This window comes from Heliangelus exortis, chromosome 10 (assembly GCF_036169615.1).
Source record: "Heliangelus exortis chromosome 10, bHelExo1.hap1, whole genome shotgun sequence".
NCBI classification, from domain to species: Eukaryota; Metazoa; Chordata; class Aves; order Apodiformes; family Trochilidae; genus Heliangelus; species Heliangelus exortis.
In genome coordinates this window covers 6,028,978-6,054,854 of record NC_092431.1, presented here as the reverse complement: position 1 = coordinate 6,054,854, position 25,877 = coordinate 6,028,978, and the positions used below count along the sequence as shown (strand labels likewise).

General features: G+C 46.6%; 1 protein-coding gene across 1 annotated transcript; it reads left to right on the top strand.

Annotated features, from left to right (window-relative positions):
* Positions 1 to 13,122: 13,122 nt before the first annotated feature.
* Positions 13,123 to 18,544, top strand: NKX1-1 (NK1 homeobox 1). Its single transcript, XM_071752990.1, has 2 exons — positions 13,123 to 13,474; positions 17,304 to 18,544. Exons 1-2 carry the CDS (start codon positions 13,123 to 13,125, stop codon positions 18,104 to 18,106), a joined length of 1,155 nt encoding a protein of 384 aa, XP_071609091.1. The 3' UTR covers positions 18,107 to 18,544.
* The last annotated feature ends 7,333 nt before the right edge of the window (positions 18,545 to 25,877 follow it).

Here is a 25,877-nt window from a genome sequence, read left to right as displayed (position 1 = left end):
GGTATTATTTAAAATGCAGAGGGATATCACAGACTAATTGAACAGCAAGTGCTAGAGGGATGATGTATGTGAGCAGGAAACATGCACTGTACTTTGGAGGAATCAAACTCCTGCTTGAATTTCATTATTGAGTTAATTTCTATCATAATTCCTGCATGTCTTCTGCCACTCAAAGGTCTTTTTCAAGTTCATCTCCCAAGTATATGTAACGTATAAAAAGCTTACTATTGCTTATAGTGTAGACATTGTATTTATCACAAAAAAACCCACAAATTTTACAAGTATATTTTTTAATTGCTTCAGTTCTCAATTAATCTACTTAAACTTGCATATATCTACTAGGAATGACTTATGAGCTATCATTTCAGCATTGTAGCCCAGAGAGAAGTATTTGACATACAAAAACACTGATGCAAAGTGACTTCATGGTTAATTCATTTCAGTTCACAAAACTCACATTCAATAGTAAGAAATGATTTAGGAATAATTTCATTTGTTATTAAGTTTAACATGATGTGGCAGTATTAAATAAAGCACATATATTCAAGCCAATTCTTTTCATTTTAATTCTTTCAATTAAACTGAAAATGCATTACAGTGTGAACTGAGCCAAGGCACAGTGAGATATTTGTGCCAAAATCTGACCCAGAGCCCACAGAATTATGCCACTTTCCTTTCACATACCCACCTATGCCAGCCTAACACCTCCAACTCCAGAAAGGAGAGGATAGCTTAAACTTATTTAAAATGAAAAATGGGCATAGTGATTGCCAGTGTGCACCCTATGGAGTGGTCTGTATTTTCCTACTAAAAGAAGTAAATTCACTGCTACAAAAAAAGAGTGGCAAAGTCTCCCATACCTTTACTTTATTTCTAGCAACAGCAATAAAATGGCTGTTTGGTGAGCTTTTCCTTGCTCTTTCTTCCCTCTGTTTCACAATCAAACCAAAATGTTACTTTTTGAGAAAGCAAAATAACATGCTAATAAATCACTTTTCCTGCAGTTCCTCAGCAAAGGATGGCACCATTTTCTGTAGTGACTGGTGCTGGTGACAACATGTTCTGCTTTGAGGAAATCTTGGATTCACCTAAAGGGCTGGGATTTTACTCAAGCACTAAGGAAAAAACAGCTAAGGATGAAGATGTCAGAACCACTGAGCACCTGGTAATGATGATGAGCTTATGCTAGTTAGTTTCAAACCCCATGAAATCTGAAAATAACTATAGTGTGTGTCTATGTGTAGTGTATGGTTTTACCATCATTCCTCCACCCTTGTGAGGCCATGCAAACAGCTGCAAATCAAAGACCAGTGTATGGGGTTTGTGTATATTTGTGTATATACAGTTCACTGGGGGGCTGCCAGAATTCCTGTGCCACCAAGTGCCCACAACTCTCCCTGAAGTCACCAGTGCCTGACAGAGGCATTGAAGGAGAAGCAGGATGTCAGAGGAGTCAGACCTTGGCATGGGCCACATCACTGCAGCAGATGCATCCTGGTTCCTGACACTGAACCAAATGATGTTCCTCTGTTTTTCTCACTCACGTGTGAATTCCCATTAACCCGACGGGGTTCTTAGGTGAATCAGCCATGTAGAATTTGACCACTTCCACAACAACCCTCTTCATTTAATCCTTCTGCAGAAAGTGTCGCCTCAGATATTTGTTTCAATAAAGTTATTGATTTCATATCTTCACCACTTTTGCTACAGTATTTTAGGTCAGCAGGTCACGTGGCCCTGCCTCATCCAATAGCTCTCTGGTCGATACCTTAAAAAACCTCAGTATTGACTGCTGGAAGAATGATCATGCAGAGAAATGGACCTGACATCAGTCAAACAGATTGTGTTTGGCAACCCAAGGGGGTACAAAGTGAACCTGTACTGATAACTGGGTCAGTCTAATAAAGATATATGTGTCATCAGCTTCAAAGCAATTGATTCTCTTAAAAATGAAAGCAAGATGTGACTGAAACAGTCTTTGGGGCTGAGCCAGCATCCACTACCACCAAGATTCCCCTCAGTTTCAGTGAGGCTTAGAATCAGGTAGGACTCAACTGATGGATGAGCTAGGACACACAGGTATCTGATATGAACCCTCACCTCAGTATTGCAACTTGGAAATATATTTTTTTTCCCTTCAAGGAAAAATAAAAGAAACTGCCAGAGCCACCAGCTTCAGCAAAGCTACTGCCTTTCACTCAGACTCCCAAAATACTTGGGAAATGTTTATGCTTAAGCATTTCTGTGTCTAAGCATTTCTATGTTTAAACAGCAAAGCTCTAACCAGAACCTAGACTTGTTTCTCTGCCTGAAAAAGTTGTTTGTTATTGCCTGCACGATTTATCTCTGTGCTTTAGAGCCTAAGAAGTCTGAGACAGGTGGAATGAAGTGCCCCATGGAAATATTTTCTTCCATGCAACAAGTAAGGTGCCAGCCCAGGCAACTAACTCAGTAGCCAACTAACTTAGCAGTCAACTAACTTTTGGACAGCAGAGTTAGAAAATGAAATTTGTACTCTGGGGAATCTTTCTTACCCCCATTTATGTCTCATAACTTTTCTGATCTACTTTTTAAGCAAAGTTTGTCATCAGAGCTACCAGCTAGAATCTGGCAGCTGGGAGATTTGTTTCCATTCCTGGTTCTACCCCAGGTACTGACTGACTGTATCTGCAGTCATTTCAACAGCCAGAAAATGGGAGTCACAGCATTTGTGAGTAAGACCCATGGTTACAGACAAATTCTGTATCTATATATGACTCTTATGACTTATAACATGCTTATCAAAGCAACACCATCTAGACAACTGTTCTTAAATTCCCATCATCCAGTGATGAAAACACATGAGCAACAGCTCCTTTTCATGATCATGTTAAGCTTGAACAAAGGCTCCAGGTTTGCCACACAGCCCTGCTAGGTAGAGAATTACATAATTTACAGAATAATACCATTTTCAAAGTAAAATCCAGTACACTGCAGTTATAAATGACTGGGAGTGTAAAGTTTATTGTTATTTCTGTAACTGCAATTACTATACTGGCTGAGAGGTATTGTTAATGTTCTGGGTATTGATAATTCACTACAAAGGCCAGTAAATATTATCCTTTTAACTACTTTTTATATGAAGGGACAGGACAGGATTTTTGGATGCTTTAGTCTTCAAGCTCTGTCACTTTTATGTCTTATCTGCAAATCTTTTCCCAAGTTTTCCCTTATCTTCACCAACTGATGTCCCACTGATATCCAAAAGGATGGACTTCCAACATCACAGCATTATCAGGAACTGACTTAACACACTTTAAAATGTTTTCCTTCGTGTTTAAGATTCCTGGCTGATGGGACTCAGAAGCCTCTTGTCCTGCAGAACTGGCCATGCAGTTACCATGTGTCAGGTTCTCCACTGATTTTCTTGCAAACACAAATCCATTTATGTTGTATGGATGGGTTGCAGCAACCAATTATTCTGCTTGATAAGTATTCCAGTTTTTAATAATTCTGAAATTATATCAACGAGATCCAGAATACAAAGTGAGAGTGCCTGAGAGTTTAAGTCCAAATTTTCCTGTTGAATACGTAGCTAAAATGGGAGACCTACCCTGCATTTGGCTTTCAAATCCCTAGATTAAGATACATTTCTCTGTAGCACTGAAGTATACAGCAGTTTTGTTCCTTCTTGGCTGATTTTGCTTTTTTTTTTTTCTTTTGCATCTAGGTGCACAGACAATGGTTGCAAAACACTCCAGTATACCCACTTGGTTTGCCTGCAAATCAGAGGATCTGCTTTCAATCTGCTTTCGGGCAGCCTTTCCTCCTCCCCAGTCCTGAGCTAAGTAGTAAATTACCTCTCAGCTGGGACTGTAGTGTAAAGGAGAGGAGTAACTGGATGCCAGGCATGCCTTGAAACACTCCAACCTGGTCCCAAAAGGTTGGGCAGTGCCTCCCTGTCATGGGTCAGGCCCAGCCGGTACCAACCGGGCCCCCACACGCTCACCCCAAAACTCCCACTGTGGGACAGGGAGGAAAAAACCCCACCCAAAGGTGCCTTAATCCAGAAAGGGACAGGGAGATTCGCACTCCCCAATTACAGTAATGGGCAGAAACCAGCTTGGGAAGAAAAATAACTAATTTCACCTACAGGGAGAAAGAGAAAATGTGGCCAGACCTTAATCCCATTTTCCTGGGCTGCTTCACTGCCACCTCCCCTCAGGGCAGAGGGGATGGGCAGGGGGGTTCAGGCTCAGTTCCCCTAACGGTGCTTCTGCCCCTTAAGGGAGGACTCCTCACATTCTTCACCCGCTCCACCGCAGGGTCTCTCTGACAGAAAAAAATCCTGCAGGAACCTCCTGGACATGAGTCCCTTCTGTGAGGTGCAGTCCCTCAGGAACTGCTCCCACCCGGGCTGCCCACAGAGTCATGGCTGCTGTGGGAACTGTCACCTCCTCTGCCACGGGGTCCTCCATGGCTGCAGATCCACATCTGACCTTCTCCCTGATCCTGCTTCTTCACATCTGCCCACCTGTGACACTTCAGCAGCTACAAATCCACATTTACCCCTCCATGCTCCTTCAGGGTCTGCTCCCCCGTGCTCCTCCATGAGCTGCAGGGGCACAGCCACCATCTCACCACGGGCTGTGGAGACACCTCTGCCCGGGCACCTTTCTCCCTCCTTCTTCACGTTGGTGTCTGTTCTCTATCGTTTCTCTCTCACTTCATCCTCTATGCTGCTCTGCAGGTCCTTTTTTAATATATTTTCACAGTTTTGTTTTCCCTTTCTTGAATGTGTTACCTGCAGACACATCCAGTTTCCTGTCTCTGCTCACCCTCAGGAAGAGAAGGGGCAGGGACTGGAACCAAGGAAGCTTCCAGCAGCTTCTCACAGGAGCCACCTCTGTGGCCCTCCCTGCTTCCAGAACACCCCTGCACTGACCCAAGATGTTTCCATGCACTTACTTGAGAATGCAGGAAGTTTCTCAGCACTGACAAGGTTGGGATTTTAAGTATCAACAAGGTCTTGCACTGAAGCATCAGGCAATTTTGTGTTAGATCCCCTCCTGGTATAAACCAGCTGACAAGGCCAGTCTAATTTGCACCAGATGTAGAGCTGGCCCTTTGACTTAACTCTCTCAGTAAGATCTAAAGGATAATCTTTTTATTCTCACTGTGTCTCTGTTACTTTCATTTCTAAGTGCTTCAATAAAAAGATCATAACAGAGGATTGCTTGCTCACCTGAGATTGCCTCTGACAAGACTGATGCATAACTTTTGCCCAGTTATGTGTGCCTCCTCTGTCCCATAAAATCAAATTCATCACAAATAGTGTTGCACAGACCTCACTGAAACTCTGAAGTGGAGAGCAGAAACCTGAGATGTACAGGAAGTTGGTCAGGTTCAAGAAAAATGAGACGTGACTCCAGTTTGGCACCATTTTCTGCAGCTCCTAGTATTGGCAACAGGAGCAGCCTGAAGCAGCCCGTCAATATGGGCAAATTAGGGATGTGGCAGTCTTCATTGAATTCACCAGGTTTATTCTACAGAACAATTAGGCTAATAGGGCTGGTGTTTTGGCTTTTTGCTTTGCTCCTGAACTGAAAAACTTACTCAGTTCTGCATCCCTTCAAGCAACCCCTGTCTGCTCATGCTTCCCAGCTCTGCAAGTGTTTGAAGATCCCACAGAAGTCAACAAGAGCTGGGGACATTTTCCCTAACCCATCACAACTGCTCAGTCCTGGCTGTACTGTTAGCCTCTTGTCTATGAAAAAAAAAGACACTTCAATTGTCATGTTAATTTAATCCCTTACATACAAACACAATGAAAGAAGCAGAAGAATTTCACTCTTCTTCCTTGGCTGGTGGGTGAAGGAGCTTAATTGGTTCATAGGTTTGTTCTTGCTGAGAAGGTTATGTCAGCAGAGCCCTCAGGAGCTGTCTCCCACACACATGTAGCAAATTCTCAGGTTTGCCTGCAATTGGCACCTCATCACCTTACTACTGCCCTTGATTAGGCACTGACTGGGGAAGAAGAGGAAAATATCCGTGTTGGATGCAAAGGAGACACAGGGCAGGGTAACATCCACCTATTGCTGGCATTTTCTGCAGATTCTGCTTTGGGTTTCAATCAGCAATTGTTGGTGTAGGGATGAATCCTATCAGATGACAACAAACAGTCTCCCAGAAGGATCTCTGTCATTGCAGACATTTTTTAAACACTTCTGTGGCTTCCACATCTGGACAAGGACTATTTTATAAATAAAGTACTGAGAAAAGTATGACTATGTATGCCTATTGAAAGTTATTAAATTAAGATGTTACTTGGGTAAAGAAAGGATTAATACCCTGGCTAATCTAAGCATAACTAGAAAATGTGGTTTTCATCATTCTGCACGGAAGGATGTTGTTCAACACACCCTCCTGTAACTAATAAGGGTAGAACTAATATGATAAATAATACACCCTTAGAAAAACGATTCTTGTAACAGTAGAAGGAGCAATTTTTATAATCGATGTAAAATAGGTAAAGCCCTGAGTGTCACACCTAGAATATTGGTTAGTAACGCTGAGCAAGAAGAGAGTTTATAATTCACAGGATCTGACTTGAAGTTAATTTGCAGAGAAGGAAATAAAGCCATTTTATGTGGTGGAGACACGCAGTGCACATAAAGACAATAGATAAATAAATGTATTTACATACGTGCATTACCATGCAGGTAGTTTTTATCTTTTCATGGGTTTATTGTGTGTATTTTGTACATGTTCCATATATGAATGTGTGCATCTGCAGAAAAATGTATCCCTGCATAATGCATCCACAGGCAGTGATATTTGCCATTAGTGCATGGATGTAGGCACACACCTTGAACAACTGCACAACCCAGGGCATCTCCAGGGCTGTTCTGATGCCACAGCCAGAGTCAGGCTCTGAACCTGCAAGGAGGAGCTTAGCAGGATTTGGAGGGAGGGTTGAACTTCATGATTGCCTGAAGATTCCCTACGTCTCAATAATAAGAGAAATTTGCTGCTAGGGCTTGGGGGGGTGACAGACATGGATGACTTATTGAGGTTTATTTGAGTTTTTTTCTTCTTCATTTTTTTTTCATTAATTTCTTAATTCAGATCCAATTTTTTTTTCCTTCGCTTGCTTCCCAGGATCTCAGTGAGAGCCAGGCCACTGCCACAAGCAGTGGGTACCCACATAAAAGAGTGGGGGAAGATGCTATCAGAGGCAGCCCCTCTGCCTGGGAGATGAGCAGAGCAGAGGTGTGTGTACTGAGTCTGCAATAGCCCTTCTCCTTCCCTCTCACTCTGTCTGAAGTGTGTTGTATATTTGTTCCTTCACGGCTCCTCGTCCTTAGATTAGATTTCTCCTTTCTCATTACCAACCTTAATAGACCCTTCAGACCTCATTCCAGCCCCAGATATTATCTGACCCGTATAATTAATTAATTATAGCCCAAATATTATAGATTATTAAAAATAGCATAACTAATAGTGTAATATCTCAAGCTGTCGACTTTAATAGTCAACATTGTCTTGGTCTCTCTTATCAGGCTGGGACACCCGGTGAGAATATTGATTTCTGGTAATTTTAACCATCATCTGCCATCCTGATGGGTAATTGTCAGATTTTCACCAGAGTCAGAGCTCATTTGAAATCGTTAAACCGTCGGCAAGGCTCACAGTTGATCTTAATGTTTCCTTTTTCTCCCCCTTCAATATGTTTCAGCAACAGAGAGGAAAATAAATAGAAGGAGAAAGAGAGAGCAAGCAAGAGCTGCCTGCGTGCTGGCCAGATTATTTTTCTCTTTTTTTTATTTTTTTTTTTTTTTTAATTTTTATTTCTTTCCTTTACACGTACACCCCCCGCAATGCAGAGGGGCTGTGTGTACCCCCCGCACCGCCGCTATCCTCCCTCCTCCCCCCCTTTCAACCTGGCTTTAGAAATAATAGCAATAAAAAAATGAAAAATAAACTAAACGAGCCACTTGGCCCCGGAGCCCCGAGTCCTGCAGACGGGGCAGACCCACAGTCGGTGCAGCATCCTCGCTCCGGAAATGGGGGGCAGAAAGGCAGGGATGCTCTGCACCTCCAGTTGGAGCCACACATCCCCCCCCACCCTTCCCGAGACTGCTTCCCACGCGTGTCTTGGCCCTGCAGGGTGCTGGGGCAGCTGGCAGGGGAGCTGGGTGTTGGTACCCGAGGAAGAGCGCAGGGGGGATCATCCCGCACCACCCCCCCGGGAGGCCCGGGGGATGCACTTGGCGGAGCCCCTCCGGCCTCCTGCCCCTCCACCGGGGCGGCTTTCGTGTGAAAAAGCCCCCGCAGAGGCGACCCCAGCCGCGATAAGTGACAACAAGGCACTTTATTAGTATTTTATATAAATTCCCGGGTGCTGGGAGATAAACACCCAAATTAGGTGACCGGAGGAGGGGGGGGGGGAAAGCGGCAATTTAAACGGGGATGCGCCGAGCTGAGGCTTGAAGGGCGATGAAGGACCGTGGGCACCGGGTACCACTGCCTCTCTCTCTGTCCCCCTCCCTGGGTGACACTTAGGGGCATTTCCTTCGCCCAGGCCATCCCCCGCCCCTCCATCCCCAGCCCTCCCCCAGGGCTGCCTTCGGGCTGCCGGGGAGCTGGGAGGGAAGTCGGTGAGAAAGAAGGGAACTGTTTAATAGATCCTCCGAGGATTCCCCTAGAGCATTATTTAAACTTCTAATTATGATTCATGTGTGTGATAATATTAATTTAATAATCAAGGAGCTGTGCAGGAAGCATTAACCTCAATTAAGCTCATTACTACCCTAACCTGGAATCCCCAGGGCTTTTAAATCTTCTGCTATGAGGACCTGACACCGCATTGATAGAGGGCGAGATCTGCTTCAGATTTTTTATTTTTTTTTTAATCATTCGTGGATAGATTTAATTAATTCCCTGATTTGGGCTCGGGGGTGGGTGTGGAGGCTCCCCCATCTCTCCGGTCATCCCGAGGCGACCGTCTGTCCCTGTCCTCAGCTCTGCCCTGCGCGAAGACACATTCGAGAGGCACAAAATCAGGATGAGACCAAGAACCATGTGCGACGCAGGGGCTGTTCTGCTCGGGGGCTGACAGGGACCTGCTTGAGGCCACAGAAGCCAGGGGAATAATAATAATAATAATAATAATAATAATAATAATAATAATAATAATAATAATAATAATAATAATAATAATAATAATAATAATAATAACAACACGAGAGGAACACACTCAGAGTAGGACGATATGAGTTTTGGAGCCTGTTCGCATTTGGAAACAAAAGGGGGAAGGCGAAAAGCCCAAGGGACCTCCCGGACTCCCGAGCAGGGCAGATGCGGCCGCGGAAAGACGCGCTCTGCCGGCACCTCGCTGTGCCGGGACTGCGGGCAACACTGAGCGCGGAAGGATGCGGAGGTTCCGCGCCTGGTGCAGACATCGGAGTGACCTTCCTGGCGTAGCCTGGGATGCTAAATTGTTTTTCCGCGGCGGTAAATGTCCTTAATTATCCGGAGCTCCACAGACCTCAGGGATGGGGCGAGGGGGGACGGCGAAGAGTTAAATAAATAAATAAACAAGAAGAAGGGAAAAAAAATATTGTTCGTTGATCCAGTGTTTGCTGAAATCTATTCTGAAATTCGGTATTAACTAATTAAGTTCGAGGAGGGCGAACCGCTTAGGAGGACCCTAAGAGCAAGAGGGTCCTCCCCCCCTGCCACCCCAGCACCCCGCTCCCCCGTCCCCGCAGGGTGCCGTCCTGACCCCCTCGACGGGCGAAGGGTGAGGGGTCACCGGCCGGACTCGGGAAGAGCCCTTGCGGGGTCCTCCCTGCCCAAAACCAGACATCGGATCCTGTCCTCAAATGCAACATCCCGAGGGCATCCCTGCTCCTCCAGTGGGCAGAGGTTTTCTCGGGGACAGACAGGGCTCGGCGGGGACCGTCTGGAGTGGTGAGGGGGCCGGGGGCTCCCGGGAGATGTTCTCTCCAGCGTCTCCTTCAGGCTTTGGAAATATCACCTCCCCGCAGGTATAATTCAGCCTAACTACAGAGATAACTATCGCTGCGGAGGGGGTGACTGTGAAAACGCGAGGGTATTCCGTGTGTTTATTTATTTTGGTGAAGGAAACATTCCAGTGAGAGCTTTCCCCAGAGTGGGGCAAGGAGTCTGGGGCCAAAATGTGGGGACTTGGGTCTGCATGAGGTCGGTGCCGCCCTTCTGGGTGTCCCTTTCCAGCCCATCACCTCTGCCACATAGTCCCGAGAGGCAGCGTCTCCCCAGCTCGCTCGCCCGGCCGCGGAGAGGGGGGGGAGGGTGTTGCTCGTCCCTCTCGCAAGGAAAATGGAAAGGACTTCCTAGAGAACACGAGGGGACCGGTCACCCGGCCCTATCACGAGAGAGATATTACATGTCACAACTCATCTAGGGCCCCATAATCAGCGCTAACTTTCTGGTGAACAGATAACCAGAGATGGCAGATGGATGGAGATTGCACAAATGAGGCTCTAATTGACAATCAATTGTGATTAGGAGCAATAGAACATCTTTATAACACTCCCTTTAAACCGCCAACAAACAAAAGAGCCAGACGGGCTGGGGGTCCAGCAGGGATGGGGCCCGGCCGTGCCTCCCCAGCATCCCTGCTCCTCCCCCCGCCCCGGAGGGGTTGGGCTGTGGCCGCCGATGCCCCTCGGGCTGGTGGTGCCTGGCAGCGCTCCGGGGAGAGCAGGAGGTGTCCCGATTTGGGGCTGCTCCCTAGGGACGTGGCTCCTTCTCCGAGCATCCAGCGCTAATCTGGGAATTTGTGCTAATTCAGCTGCTCTGGACTCTGCACGCCTGGGGACTGTCCCCGCCCGGGCAATTCGGCACCGAGATTTAATTACAATTAGGATTTTTTTTTTTTTTTCTAAGAGGTACTGACCGAGGAAATTAAAAAATATCCTTATCCTCCCACCCCCCCCCCCCAAAATGCATTCTCTCCGAAAAAAAGCTACAAATGCAAGTAACTTCCACAGCAGGTCCGCTTAAGCCAAGTCATCGGAATCTACTTAACAACCACCTCCCGCTCATTAATAATAGCCCAGAACTGAGGGCAGAAGTAACGGGAGGAAAAATTATCCGAAAGAAAAGATGAGCTCGGAGGCAGGGCCAGAGGGGGCAGAGGAGCTGCTGACAAACAAACACACAAACAGAGAAGGGTGTGTGTTTGTACAAGTGTGTGTACACACGGAGGAAAACTTGGCTCTCGCTGTGTGTTGGTGGCAGCCCCGTCGGTAAGGTCAGGAAAAGGGGGAGATATAATTACCTACCCATGATCAGAGATTATTCATACCATTTCAACCCAGGAGGTGATTTATAATTTAAAGATAAAGCATAATAAAGTAATAAAAGGGAAAGGACACTGTTGTGGCGCCTGATTAAAATCTAAGGGCTGGTGTATAATATATGAGCGGGGGCTGTTGTGGGCTCCCGCTCAGCGGGACTCCCCTGGGCCCAGCCCGCTGATGGACTAATCATGTCCAAGCCCTACCAAAATTACAAGCTGATTGTTTTACCCATTATTTCTCCCAACTTTTAATTTCTGCTTTCTAAAGGATCATTGCCCGCGGTAATTGCAAAGGACCTGTCCTTGTATGTGTCACCAGCCTCAAAGACAAAAAAAAAAAAATCTAATTTTCCTTTTATGCTTTCTCTGTTTTCCTACACCCCTCTACCCCACCCCCCCCTTTTTTTTTTTCCCTCTTGGCAGCTAATTCAAACTGAGTAGCGACTGAAGCGTCCAAAACAAGAATAAAATTGATATGATCGAACCAATGCACAGTTGTATAAACCAAAAGAGAAGGAAATTAGGTAGGGCAAGAAATTTGAGTTTTTATAATTCTCATATAACTTTTATTCCTATATCTTAATTTTCTATGATTAAAACACTTTTATTAAGAGCGTTTTTTTCTGAAAGTGGAAGACAGGTCCGGTTATTGCTTTACTCCTGCACAGGAGGGAACAGACCTTTTCTCCCAGTTACTCGGAATTTATTGATAATTGTGTTTTGTCTTGCTCCGTTTAAAAGTACTAATTTTCTCCCAGCAATTTCCTGCCATTTACATTTGATATTTAATTTTAATTAAATTAGCTAAAAGAGAGGTGTGTACGGTGTGTCTCCTCTGACACAAGCTCCACTCCAGCCACTAAACCTCCGTCTATAATTTCCCCCTTTTGTTCTAATTACATAAAACCAGCAGGGAAGAGAAACAGGTGCTTGAGGCTGGCACCTCTGAGCCCACACGCACAATTCCCTTTTGATCATCTAACTCCACTCTTAGGGATGGGAGACCTTAAGTTCCCATTTTGTGCGTATCATATCTTCTTTATATTGATCCCGCAATTATTTAAAAGAAAGCGTCATCTCCTCCCACTTCTCCAAATAAGGCTATTTAGATGCTTTCCAGATGAGTGGAGGTGTGCTGAAACAGAGCTGACAGCCAAGTATATCACAGCCAACACCATCCTTCATTCGCTCTCTCCCTCTCTGCCTCCCTCCCCCCGGCACACACTTCCATCGCGTCTCTCCTCCAGTGATGAAGATTACAGACTATTATGGGCAGGGGATTAATTTGTAGCCAATTACAATCCAGTGCTAAATATGAGTGCATAAATAAGATACAGCTTCGCCTCTGTGTGTATGTGTGCGAGAGAGGGAGGGGGGGCAGGAGCGCCTGGGCAGCTTGGTGAGGATGATGAGAAGGAAGAAGGAGCAGCTGAGTGGAGGTTCTGAGCCGAGCATCACCTTGTGACTCCCTTCCACCCCCGGAGGATCCCATCCGCCGGACCCCGCGCAGCCCCCGGGAGCTGAAGGCAGCAGCTGCCCCTGAGCCGGAGCGGGGGCCGGGGAGGAGTTTCCAGCTCAACTTCGACGGAGGAAGAGGAGAGGGGGGGGAAGATCAAGGCGGGTGGGGGTGGGGGGGGAAGAAGTTGCGACGGAGAGGGGCTCTGCAAAGAGTCATGAATGTGAGCAGAGACAAGGTCGGTGACATCTCCATCCCGGCAGCGGCAGCCGCCGCGGTGACAGCCCCCGCAGCCGCTGGCATCGGCGGGGAGTCCTGCGGCTTGCACGGGGAAGGCATGGACAGCCATGGGGAGCAGCGGCTCTCGGCCGGCGGCGAGCTGCCTCTCTATTCCTGCCCTGGAAATAGGGACAGGCAAGGGGACAACCAGAGCAACACCCCCGGGCAAGAGGGGGCAGTGGCCGCGCTGCCCATGGTGCACAGAACCACCTCCTTCTCCGTCCTCGACATCCTGGACCCTAACAAATTCAACAGCAAACGGCGGCAGTGCGCGGTCTTGTACAAATCTGTGGGGACCGAGTTCACGCTGGGGGCGGAGGATAAACCCGAGGACACGGGGACGGAGCTGGCCGACCAAAAGGCGCTCGCCGAAGATTTTGACACGTGCAAGAAGTCTGCAGAGCTGATCAGTAAGTAGGTCTGGGGACTCGGAGCCCCCTGAGGTTGGCGGTTGTCCCAGGATCTGCATGCTCATGAAGCCCATCCTTCTGCCCCCGCAGCAGCCGTCGGAGCTGGGCCGAAGGGGGCAGCAGGCTCTCGGGTGTGTGCGTGTGTGTGTGTGTGCGTGTGTAAACGTTCTCTGCACCGCAGTGCGGGACGCGAAGAGGTGGAAAACTGTGTTTGGGTTGGGGTCGGCAGAGCGGAGGACGGGAGCATCATCCCGGGACAGGCCGGGGGTGGCAGCGAGTCCCCAGGCTCGGTATCGGCCGGGCTCCACCTGCCCCGGGGAGCTCCGGGGAAAACCCGCGGGATACTCGACCTGCAAGTATCAGGGTCAGTCCTGGGGGTCTCGGGTCAGCTGGGGCGGGGAAAGATCCCGCCATCCTCCTCCTTCTCCCGAGAAGAAGCAGCCCTAGGGATCAGCTCAGGAAAACTCGCAAGCGGCTCCTCTAGCTCAGGCTTCAGAGGGCCGGAGCTCCGGCCCCGGGGATGCGAAACTCTCTGTGGGCTCCCACCTCGCCTGGGTTTTCCCAGGCATTTATGGCTTTTATGTACCTTCTCCCCAGCCTCCAGACCCGCTCTCCCCATCCCTTCCCCCTCACTCACCCCCGCCCTCGCAGCCTCCTGCCCGTTGCTCTAGGCGACAGATTCAATTTTCTCTCTCCCCTTGGCTTTTTTAGGACAAATCAGACTAATTGTGACAAAATGCTGGTTATCTCTGGAAAAACAATTAAATTCCTTCGATTACATTTAAGGTAAAATGTGCTTAGCAGCGTAAAGAGGCTGGATAATGGGGGAAATCGCCCCAGAGTGGCATGTAGGACTGCCTGGATCGATATCCTATTATCGAATTGTGCATATCTCTTTCAAGCACCTTGCAAACTCTTCCCTAACATCTAAATTATAGGGTCAAAATTCGGATAATTACTCGATTAAAACCTATTACACTTATTAGGGCTCGCTATTGATCGGGAATTGCATTCGACCCAAGCTCTAGATTGCTTTTTCTTTCTGGGTCCAAATATCCCAATTTTCTCCCCACTAAACACCGAGACTCTGGGGATAGCGGAGAGTTTCCTGGAAAAAGAAAAAAAAAAAAAAAGGAAAGATAGTTGTGAAAAATATCTATAGCGATTCTGAGTCCTGAGAAGGGAGAGCAGAGGCGGCGAGTGGCAAGGGAAAAACTTCTCGGACAGGGAAAAATCATTTCTCTGTGTCTGGGGCGGGAGAGGACTCGGAGCTGTCTAATCCTGCCGTAGTACGACTCTTTCCATTCAAATTAAGAAGTAAAAGGGATGTGGAATCTCCTCCAGCTCGAGCCTTTTACGATAGACACATTTTTAATCTCTCAAGCAAAACCAAGAACGAGGCATTAATAGAATTCAAAAGAGATTTTTAAAAGCAGTGAGTAGCTGGAGTAATTATTCGTCTAAACTCATCTGACTTTCACCATATTAAATAGATCTAGGCGATCAGAAAGATTGATGAGGTCAGTTTATCGCTAATCTCACACTTTGGTATCCAGACAAGGAGAGAAATGCAACTCTATCACTTCTCTAAAAATAAATTTATTTGGACGCATCCCGAAGCGATGTGATTCGCCCGCGGACAAGTTCCCCGGACACTTTTCACTTCTCTTTTGGTCCTACCCCTTTAATATTCTCGCAACAGTCACGAATAGATCCCAGGCTGCTCGAAAGTCACGATATTTAATTAATTTTTTCCTCCATCGTAATTAATATTAGCTCAAGAAGTGATTTAATTTAGGACAAGTGTTCGGAAAATAGCTCTGGCCAGAAAAGTACCAACACTGGGGAAATGCAAAAGCAAAAAGCGAACAGAAACAACGCCTGTTAACACCCCGCTTATAACGCTAAAGTTGAAAAGAACCGTTACAACTCTAAATTAAATTAACATTTAACAACTTTTAGAAACAAAATCGCAACTCCAGCATAGATTTCCGTCGCCAATTGTATTCGCTCTACATTTTTCTCTTTACAGACAATTTTAGTTGACCTATGGCTGGGATTTCCTAGAATTTAGTAGTTAAAATGAACTCTGAAATACCCACTGCATGTTCCCGGGTCGGTACGTGTAAACGCGATATGCGGTGGGTTTCGTTCAGTCTGGGATCTATTCGCACTTCTTAGAAATTGTTGATGCACAAATTTCACAGTGCAATTTGTAAAGGGTTCCACAGGTTGTAGGGTGCTCCCGTACCTTGTCGGGTTGGGGGAAAGCTAGAGAGGTTCTCATGGATGTACGGCGGCCACCGCTGGCGTTTTCAGTTCGCCGACTGGAATCGAGAGTTGGAACGACTCCTAATGAAGCCCGAGATATTAAGGGATATTTTCCCGGTGAGAAAGATTACAGTTAAACTTCTCTGACCCTTTTTCTCCTAGTTGAGCCCACCATATCCTACGTTAGCCGAAGTCACCTCCTTGAACAAAATACACTTAAAAAAAAATTAAATAAAATATCTCTGATCTTATATGTAGGTATTAGGGTGTCCGGCGCTAGGATAAGTACGAAGTGCAACAGCGTGGTCAGGTTTTTGAGGATTAAAATCAACTAAACTATACACGGAATAGGAGTGACAGACGAGCCCGTTCGCTTTCTATTTGCGTATCTCCGTTAATCAAGTTCTAGAAGCCCTTGACGAGAGGGGTTCCTGGAGCGGCACCCCCGCTGCAGCTACGGAAGGAGGAAAGTTTAGGAATGTCTGGAAGTGCCGGGTAGAAGGGATGGCATTTCTGGGTCGCTGCCCCCCCGACCTGCCCGCCGTGCCTCCCGCAATTCCCATCCCCGCGGTAGGAGAACGCGAAGAGGATTCGCACCCCCCCGGCTCCCCCCAGAGAGTCCGAGCCCCCAGTCGGGGTCAGGAGGAACCGGCTCGCTGGGAAATGAGATTTGCTTTCAGGCTTCGTAATGACAGAACCGTCAGTACAAGTCCAATAGCCTTAAATATCAGATAATTACCCTGTTCTCCGATGGACACCCGTTAATTGGAGCGTAATATAAGCCCAAATAAATTAAATGACCGTTAACTAGTTTGTACATTACACAAAATGAGTTTAATTAAGTTTGTATCTGCTCTGCTAATCAATACGAGTATTTACTCCACTTTAATACTTCCATCTCAGGAAGTGACAAGAGGTCAAACCAGGCGAAAAAAGGGTTAAAAATGCCACAGCAAAAGCCAGCAGATCTCCTAACGACGCGGAGATTTCCATCACCCAAACTGTTAGAAACGATGTGACAAGTTTGCGGCCCGCTTCCAAACCGCGGCTGCTCCGGCCTGGCTGGGGGTTGGGGGTGGTCTCGGGGGCTTTGTCCCTGCCAGCCCCCGCCACGATCCGAGGGACCCCCTGGACCTCCCCCCCTCCTCGTTCCCTTCTCTAAGGCCTTTCCGGGTGGTGGTGGCGTCTGCTCCCTGCTCAGGCCACGTTTCAGTTGGTTCTTAAGGGACAGCGCTGCCAAAGCCGCCCCGGGCTGGACGGCCTTTTCCCGGCCCCAGGGCTCCGAGCGCTTCGGAGGCGGCACCAAGCGCCATCCCAGCCGCTTCTGAGCGGATCAGATGAAGAATCAGAGCCCCTTGTCCTCCCAGCACAGGGCACGGAGCGGCGGGGGCTGGGGGTGGGTATCTTCCCCAGCATCCCCATCCCAACAGCAGCCGGGCCGAGTTCTCAGTGCCTCGGGGAAGTGTGTGTGTGGTGGGGGACGGGACGGGATGAGGGGTCGGGACCGGACTGGGACCCAGGTTGGCGAGACCTAACAGCGCCTGTCGCTTGCCCGCAGAGGACGGCGATCTCTACAAGTCCGAGGAGTGCGACCTGGACTACAGCAGCCGGCCGAGCCGCAGCCCCGACAGCGAACTGCCGGACGACGAAGAGCTGTGCAGCGAGGAAAGCAGCAGCAGCACCAGCAGCAGCAGCAGCTCGGCGGTCACCGGCGAAACCGACCCGGGCCACCTCCACGCTGAGGCAGGGGGAGTCCCACCCCCGCCCCCACCACCCCCGCCGCCCCCACCCCAGCAACCCTCGGTGGCGGCTCCTGGGTCCGGGCAGCAGAACCAGCAGCAAGCCAAGCCCAAGAGGAAGCGAACGGGCTCGGACTCGAAGTCGGGCAAGCCCCGGCGGGCGCGGACAGCCTTCACCTACGAGCAGCTGGTGGCGCTGGAGAACAAGTTCAAGTCCACCAGGTACCTGTCGGTCTGCGAGCGCCTCAACCTGGCCCTGTCCCTCAGCCTCACCGAGACGCAGGTGAAGATCTGGTTCCAGAACCGCCGCACGAAGTGGAAGAAACAGAACCCGGGGGCCGACACCAGCGCGCCCACCGGCGGGGGAGGGGGCGGCGGAGGGGGTGCGGGGGGAGGGTTGGGCGGAGGGGGACTGGCGGGGGGGCTCAGCCCCCTCAGCCACTCGCCCCCCATGGGCAACCCGCTCTCCATGCACGGCCCCGGCAGCTACGCCGGACACCCCGCCGGGGGTTTGGTCTGTGCCGCCCAGCTGCCCTTCCTGCCCAGCCCCGCCGTCCTCTCGCCCTTCGTCCTGGGCTCGCAGACTTACGGCGCTCCGGCTTTCTACACCCCGCACCTATAAGCCCGAAGACCCTTCCTCACCTCCCCCGGCCCCTTCGCGCTGCACTGTGCCTCCCCTCAAGGCTTTTGGGGGAGCGGTCGCCGTGCGGCTCTTTCCTTCCCCTCGCCAAACCAACAAGGTCCTGGCAGCCACCCCCGGGAGGGAGTGGGGAGGCCGGGCGCTCCCCCTCCCACAGACGCCCCTCAGCCCCCTCCCCAAACCCCACGGGTGGGCTCCAGCCCCCGCGATCGTTTCTACGGCCCTTTTTATACGCGATGTGTCCGGACTGTGCTTTGGAGGGGAGAGAGAGGAGAACGGAAAGCTCCCTCCCCCATGTACATATGAGTAGATGTAAATCATCACTAACCTGTATTTTTATTTTCACCGTCCCTCGTTGCTGTGTGAGTTTGATTTTATTATATATTTTTTAAATTATTATTATTGGCTTCGTTTTTATTGTGGTCTAGCCACTCGTAAAAGACTTTAAGAAAGAAAGAAAGAAAAAAAAGATTATGTACCCATTTGACTCTCAGGGTAAAACAGAGAACTATCGGTCCCGTCCCTCGACAGTGTGGAGGTAACGACGAGCCGCTCCCTCCCGTGACCTCACGGTGATGACGAATTTTTTTTTTTTTTATTTTTTTTTTTTCCCCTCATACGTCGCTTTTCAACGAGACCTGGACCTGGAGGAGCCGCTGCGGAAAGGGCGGTGGGGGCAGCTGCCGGGGAGCAGGGCTGGTGTTGTTTGGGGTTGTTGGTTTTTTTTTTACGTTAATCATTTCTGTATATTTATGGTTGTTACAAAAAAAGTTTTAACTTTATAATTAATGTATAAGGTATGGGAGTACTGAGCAAGAGATGATATAGAAAGCACTTTGTTTGCTAAACACTTTAAATCAATCAATAAACTGTAAGAAAAAGGCGGCTTTCCGTGGTGGTGGGTCCCTGGTTTTCGGTTGAATTTTTGTAAGAGAAGCTTCCTGGCTCCTGAGGCATTTGAAGGAATGCCTTGCACCGTCCTTTTTTTTCGTTTCGTTTACTCCGATAGCGTATTTCTTAGACTCAAATAAACTTTTTTTTTTTTCTTCTTTTTTTCTTGTACGAAAGGGTATTTCCCTTCTCAGTTCCCTTGTTTTCATTTGCTTAATTGGCTTTGCCGATTGCTGTCGTGCAATATTAAGAACAAATCTTTTTTTTCTTGTAGAGAAGCCGATATCTCTTGTATTTCTGATAACGAGGAGTCCGATATTTTGAATTTATGTAAATTCTAATAAATCGGCTCTCTCATTCAGCTTCTGCCACTTTATCAAATAAAGTAATCTTTCCATCGCCTTCCCGCTGATTACTTTAAAACCAGTATCAAAGCCCATCTTTTATAATCCTTACTTTGTTATATTTTTTTCTTAATTTCAAAGAAAAAGCCTATAAGTGCCGTGCCCACCCCACCCCAGCTGTCACAGCTGTAACCCCAGCTTCCAGCCCGAAGCCAGAGGAACGCTTTTGTCCCGTTTCCATGCTCCTTTCCTGATCCCAAAGTTCACGCCGCTGAAGAGCTCTTTTTTTCTCTCTTTCTTTCTTTCTTTCTTTCTTTCTTTCTTTCTTTCTTTCTTTCTTTCTTTCTTTCTTTCTTTCTTTCTTTCTTTCTTTCTTTCTTTCTTTCTTTCTTTCTTTCTTTCTTTCTTTCTTTCTTTCTTTCTTTCTTTCTTTCTTTCTTTCTTTCTTTCTTTCTCTTTCTTTCTTTCTTTCTTTCTCTTTCTTTCTTTTCTTCCTTTCTTTCTTCCTTTCTTCCTTTCTTCCTTTCTCCCTTTCTCCCTTTCTCCCTTTCTCTCTCTCTTTCTCTCTTTCTCTCTTTCTCTTCTTTCTCTCTTTCTCTCTTTCTCTCTTTCTCTCTTTCTCTCTTTCTCTCTTCCTTTCTTCCTTTCTTCCTTTCTTCCTTTCTTCCTTTCTTCCTTTCTTTCCTTTCTTTCTTTCCTTTCTTTCCCTTCTTTCTTTCCTTTCTTTTTTTTCCTTTTTTTTCTTTTTTCCCTTTCAATAGCTTATTTTAATTCTTTTAATGTTGGGGGAAGGGGGAAGGTGTGGTTGCGTGGTGGGTTTTTTTTATTTGTTTCAGATTTTTTGTTTTGTTTTGTTCTTGGGTTTTTTTTACCCAGAAAATTGACATCTGCCGTAGCAGGGACATTTTTAAGAAACGCGTTTTCCTGAGAGATTTTGAGGAGAAAAAAGGAGGATGAGCTGCCCTGCTGCTGCGGGGCCTGGGCTCTGCACCCCACACTCCACCCTCATCTCCTTCCTCCGGATCCCTGGGACCCTCCAGCCTGGGTCAGCTCTGGCAGCCACAGCTTTTGGGGTGCCACGAGGGAAAGGTACCACACACGGCACCTCCCTCCTGCACACCCACCCTAGAAATAAATAAAATGTTTCAGCATGCCCATAGATAAAAAATCTGCTGGGGTTTTCATTGCTCAAGTGAGCCCAGCAAGCTTGAGGGAAGGGTACAGGCAAACCTCCTTCCACTCCCTTCATTCAAAAGTGTGTGTGTGTGCCAGAACTCTGGGTCAGTCTCATTTGCATTTGTGAAAACAAGAATTTCAAAGATAAAAGATGTTCTGAAGTCAATTTTCAGGGAAAACATCACAATATGTGCTGGGAGTAACCCTCTGTGCAGCTTTTACTGGCCGAAGAAAACCAGCCGAGCTGGGAAATGGCTACTCAGGAGGCTCTTTCACAATATAAAACTGACCTATTAGTGACCAGGTTTGAGCTAGGGATACCAGCAGTGGAACTATTTGCTCAGATGGGACACAACCCAGTTTAATTAAGAGCTAATTCAAACCCTGTCTACACACCAGGAACTCCAAACAGTTCCCCCAGGTGAAAAATAATTCAGCTGCTCAGCACTTTGGAGGAGATGGTTTCCCTACTCCAGGCCAGTTAGCACCCTGCCAGTGAAACCTGTTCATGTGAGTATTATTACTCACAGCTGTTGGAGGAAGGAGTCAGTTAGCCTGAGATTCCCAGTCATTAAACTCGATTTAACAAGGCTTCTCACATTTTATAGCACTGCTGAAAACAGAGCCGCCAGGTATCACCATAGTTTAGGATTTTATTGATAGCCTTTGCTCGAATGCCTCGTCCAGAGGCCTGATCTCAGGAAAGTCAAGAGCAAAGCTGCAGAGCCACAGCTCGGGTGCATGGTTCCCTGGCATGCAGAGTGTGCAGCAGTGCAGAGGATGCTGTGAGCTCAAGTCTCAAGCCACAGGACATTGTATACAGAGGCCATTTAGAGTATCAGCACCAGAGAGCTAATTCTCAAAAGAGATTTCCTCAGCTCTGGTTTGTGGCATTAAGTCAGGCTGCATGGTTACAAACTTACCCCTGAGGAGCTCTGTGATGTCAGCTGGTGGGAAACATCCCTGGTGTGAATGCACAGCCCCTGGTGTGCAAACACTGAATGGTCTCACCTGCCTGAGCATCCCCACTCTGCCATCCATCTTCCTGCCCATTGATGCTCTGGCTCTGTAAAAGGATGAAACAGAGGTTGATGCAGCAACTTGAGGCATCATACCCAGGGGATCCCTGATCATAAAAAGCCCCTAAAGCTCCCATGCAGATGCCCCAGGGAGGTCCAAGAGTGTGATTCTCACACATCCTGCCTGCTGTACCTTCTGCAAGGGGTGCAATGGGCTGTGCTCCAGCGTGGGGCTTTTTGGAGGGATGCAGCTTCTTTTTACTGGGTCATCAACGAGAAGCAGAGACTCTGGTACAGTGTAAACAGAATCCACTGACTGAAGGAAAGATGATTATGACAGAAGAAGGAGGTATTTGGTCTGGTTCATTCTGTGGGTTTGGTGTCTTTTTTTTTCTTTTTTTTTTTAATATTTGTTATTTAAATTACTTTATTATTATTACTTTTAAAATAATTTGTTATTATTTTATGAAATTTAGTATTAGGGGATTCAGAATGTGGAATACATTCCAGCAGAGATTTAGCAAAGCATTAGCATTTGCCAGAGGTCATGGTCTCATCTCAGATACTCTGAGCAGAACATTTAGAATTTGAATCAGTACTTTCAAGTGCTGTCTTTGGCACGTACCAAATAAGACCTGGGTCATCAATATATTTTTTAACTAATTCCTATGAAATTAATGTTAAATTCAAGGATGGAAGCCTGTATTAATGAGAAATTATTCTGACATTAATTGTCTCTTACTTTTGTTCACTGTATTTAAAGCTGAATTAGATTAAAAGACAAGGAAATTGCATCTATTTTGCTCTGCTCTGAATATTTCAATTTATACCGAACAAGTTTCAGTTTATGCTCACTGAATAAATGGCAGTAAAATGTGCTCAAAAGAAGAGAGAAAGCACATACACAAAACAGAAACATTAAAAATGATTGGGAGATAACTGAGAATATATTGAAATATTTTGTGCATTGCTTACACTCAACAGCCAATGATGTTACACTAAATCACAGGAAACCAGTGTTATATATTATCAAGCACCAAAATTTCTTGGTGTTACTTCTTCCATTGAAGCAAGGAATGTGGGTTTATTGAGTTATGGCCATAGATGAGGTTTTAGGGTTTTTAAAAATATACTGTAGACCTGTTTCAGACTGAACTCAGTCAGTTTGCATATTTCTACTCCCATACTACAAAAGCAAAATGTTAGAAATAAAATTTTGTCTTTATGAACTTAAATCCATTCCCCAAAAATACAGTGATGTCTGCTTGTAGTCTGCTATATTGCTAGCTATCCATTAATTCCTGTATTACATGTATAAAATTGTTTTATTCAATCAGAGATGTATTTAAACATGCAAAGGAACATAATTTTACAATGTCTAGGCAGTTCTGGTCTTCAGGTTCTGTCTTAAAGAGTAAGCAAGGACATGTGGCTGTTGTAGAGAATTTCTTAGGAGCAAATATAACTGAGATTATTTTTTAAATCATATTGGAAAATTTGCCAGTCTGTGGGCTGTAAACCAAGGCAAAGATCAGAATGGACACTGAGAGTGAAGGGGACAGGTGGGTAAAAAAATGGGATCTTATTCAGTTTGTCTTGCAAAGGTTTACATGAACCACATTAATCTCTCTCTGGTGGTTTTGGGGTTTTTTTTTGTTTGTTTTTCTTTTTTCCCTAGTACCACTGTGTTCTTTAGCATCTACTCATGTTACACAGATGTCTCAGGTGGATGGTTGCTGGTTGCCACAGTGAAAATAACCCTGACAGTAAGAGCTCTTTTTAGTTCTGTGGTGCTGTCTGGCAGAGATGTGAATGCATCACACAGAAAAAGCTTCAAAGCAGCTCAGGAGGTTATCACAGCATTGGAAATCTAGAGCTGTTAAATCTGCAGTGCCCATTCAAGAGAAATCCTCTGGATGCTGGAAATCCTATGGATGCACCCTTTATCTACAGAGAAACACCAAGGGCATGGAGGGCAACTCATGGTCAGGACCCAAAAGTCTGGACAGGCAGGGTCATGGACACAGTACCGTATATGATTTACTAATTTAATCTCATTATATGAAAAATCTGCAGCTAGCTAAAACTAGCTGGCTCCACCCAAAGTGCTAGACTTTATTTTAAAATAAATATTTTCCTCTCTGTAATGTCACAAACCAGAAATGCTTTAGAGACAATAAAGGAAGGATGACACTACACCAAAGAACTGCAAGTCACAGAAATATTTATGTGAGATGATGACTGACACAGTAAAGATTTGTCCCCTTCAGAAAACTGCTTCTTTTTCAAGAGAGGGAAAATAATCTAGCCTCACTATAAGTACCACAATTATGGGCTATTTTTGCTCTCTCTCTTTTTTTTTTTTTTTTTTCCCCTCCAGCTGCAGATATGTATCACAAAAACTTACCCTGCACATAAAGGGATTCTTTCCTGGAAAGGGGCTTAACATATGTAGGTTGACAAGCTTGATTTCTTCTGCCTTGGTTCCCAGGACTCCAAGAGGGAAACTGAGCTTTTGGATGAGTGGCTGGAAGGACTCTTCCTACTGCCTGCATTGACTGAGAGTTTTTAGCAACAAGCTGCGCTCCTTATGACCTGTTAAATATTTTGAGATTTGCAATTAAAAACACTCTTTGCAGCTTAAAGCACCAGCCCTATGCCTTGAAGTGACAATTTTGGGTAAAGTAGTGTTTGCCCTGAGCTTGCTCTGCAGCATTCCTGATCACAGTTTGTTGATTTTGCTTCAGCACTGGGCTCAAGCACATATGGAACCAACATCTAATTTCGGCCCCAGTTAAAACCTGTGGCAGGCTTTCCTCCTGGTGCTGTTTGCCTTCAGCTGCAAAAAATACTATTACAAAAATTCAAAGATACCCAAAAGCAATTTCCAAACAAGCAAGAATCGTAGATTATATTTCCATATACCTTTTATTGTGTGTGAGGATAAGAGTGGCTCCATAATGGCATTATAAATATAGCAAATTAATGGTGGATGCAATGCCAACACCTTGTCATTATGCAAATTGGAATGTCTGCAGAAATGGTTATTCAACAATCCCTTTCAAAGTAACCAGATGCCTAATGCTGCTCATTACATCTAAACTAATTAGCACCACGTTTAAACAATTTTAATAAGCTTTTTCCTTAACCCCTTGACAGAGGGGATTCCTGATGTTAATGGAAAAACGTATCAGCACTTGGCACGGGAGTGCTGGGGTTTTGCTCAGGACACTGACAGGCAGAAAAGCAAGGAGGATTCTACTCAAAAAGATAAATAAAAATACTCATGTTACAGAGGATTAAGGATAAAGGAATGGATTGCACCAGAGTCAGTGTAGCTCAGTCTGCCCAGGCTCTGGTGCAGCCTCTCACTGACACATCACCACCTTCCTCTCCTCCCAGCCCGCTCTCCCGAGCTGCTGCTGCACTCAGCTCTGTGCTACCCAGTCCTGGCTGACAGAAAAAGCTCAACAAGGCCACAGTTTCATTTCTTTCTCCACTCAAGCAACTTTTAAGGAGAGGAAGAGGAGGGAAAGCATCAACTCAGAAATGAGTTATCAATAGCTCACTCACTTTCTTTCCCTTCAGGAGCAGCATCTGACTCCCACAGTTGGAAGGGCAATAACTTTTGTCCCACGGGTCAAAATTTGTGCAGCTGTCAGGCATAACCAGGTCTGATAGACATTTATTTTTCAGGGGATGTGCTAAGTTTCTGATCTCTCTGATCTGAAGTATTCACCAGTGCTGCTGGATGGGGAGGGTCCAGACTGACCTTAATCTAGGTTGTTGCTCTGAGGCTTTAGCCTCTCTGGGCTTCCCACCCTCTTCCTCAAATCCTGTAGAGGGTTTCTCAACAGAAAGGACCATCACCATACTCATTTCAGAGAGATGCTCCCAGACCTCTGAATGTATGATCAGGCTCTAATTTATCTCACTAGCCTTTCACCATCCTTCTTGGTAATCTTCATCCCCCCCTTACCAAGTGTTGATGTGGCACAGCTGCAGCACCAGGAGTCAGACTGCCCAGTTAAGCTGTGAGAGACCCAACTGGGGTCACCACCCTGAGGCCTTCAGCTGCTTGCAAGGTGGAATCCCTTGCCTGAGCTGTGGTGTAGATGCTGTGCTTGGCTTTGTATCTTACTGACCCTCATCCTGTGCTTTCTGTGCTGAGTGGCTGCAGAGCTGCCTTTGACCTCAGTGTACTTTCAGGTGATCACTAACTGGCTCTGCTACTATCACCAAATTTCCTTTTCTTGTTTGGGTGCTGGAGGATGGTGCCCTTTCCTGCCTTTACCTTCTGCCCCTGGCTCATCTCTATCTGAC

Excerpts from the sequence above, each read along its gene's own strand:
- NKX1-1 (XM_071752990.1), top strand. The coding sequence starts at position 13,123 with ATGGACAGCCATGGGGAGCAGCGGCTCTCGGCCGGCGGCGAGCTGCCT. Across the intron at positions 13,475-17,303 it reads GAAGTCTGCAGAGCTGATCA|AGGACGGCGATCTCTACAAG; the intron begins GTAAGTAGGTCT and ends GCTTGCCCGCAG.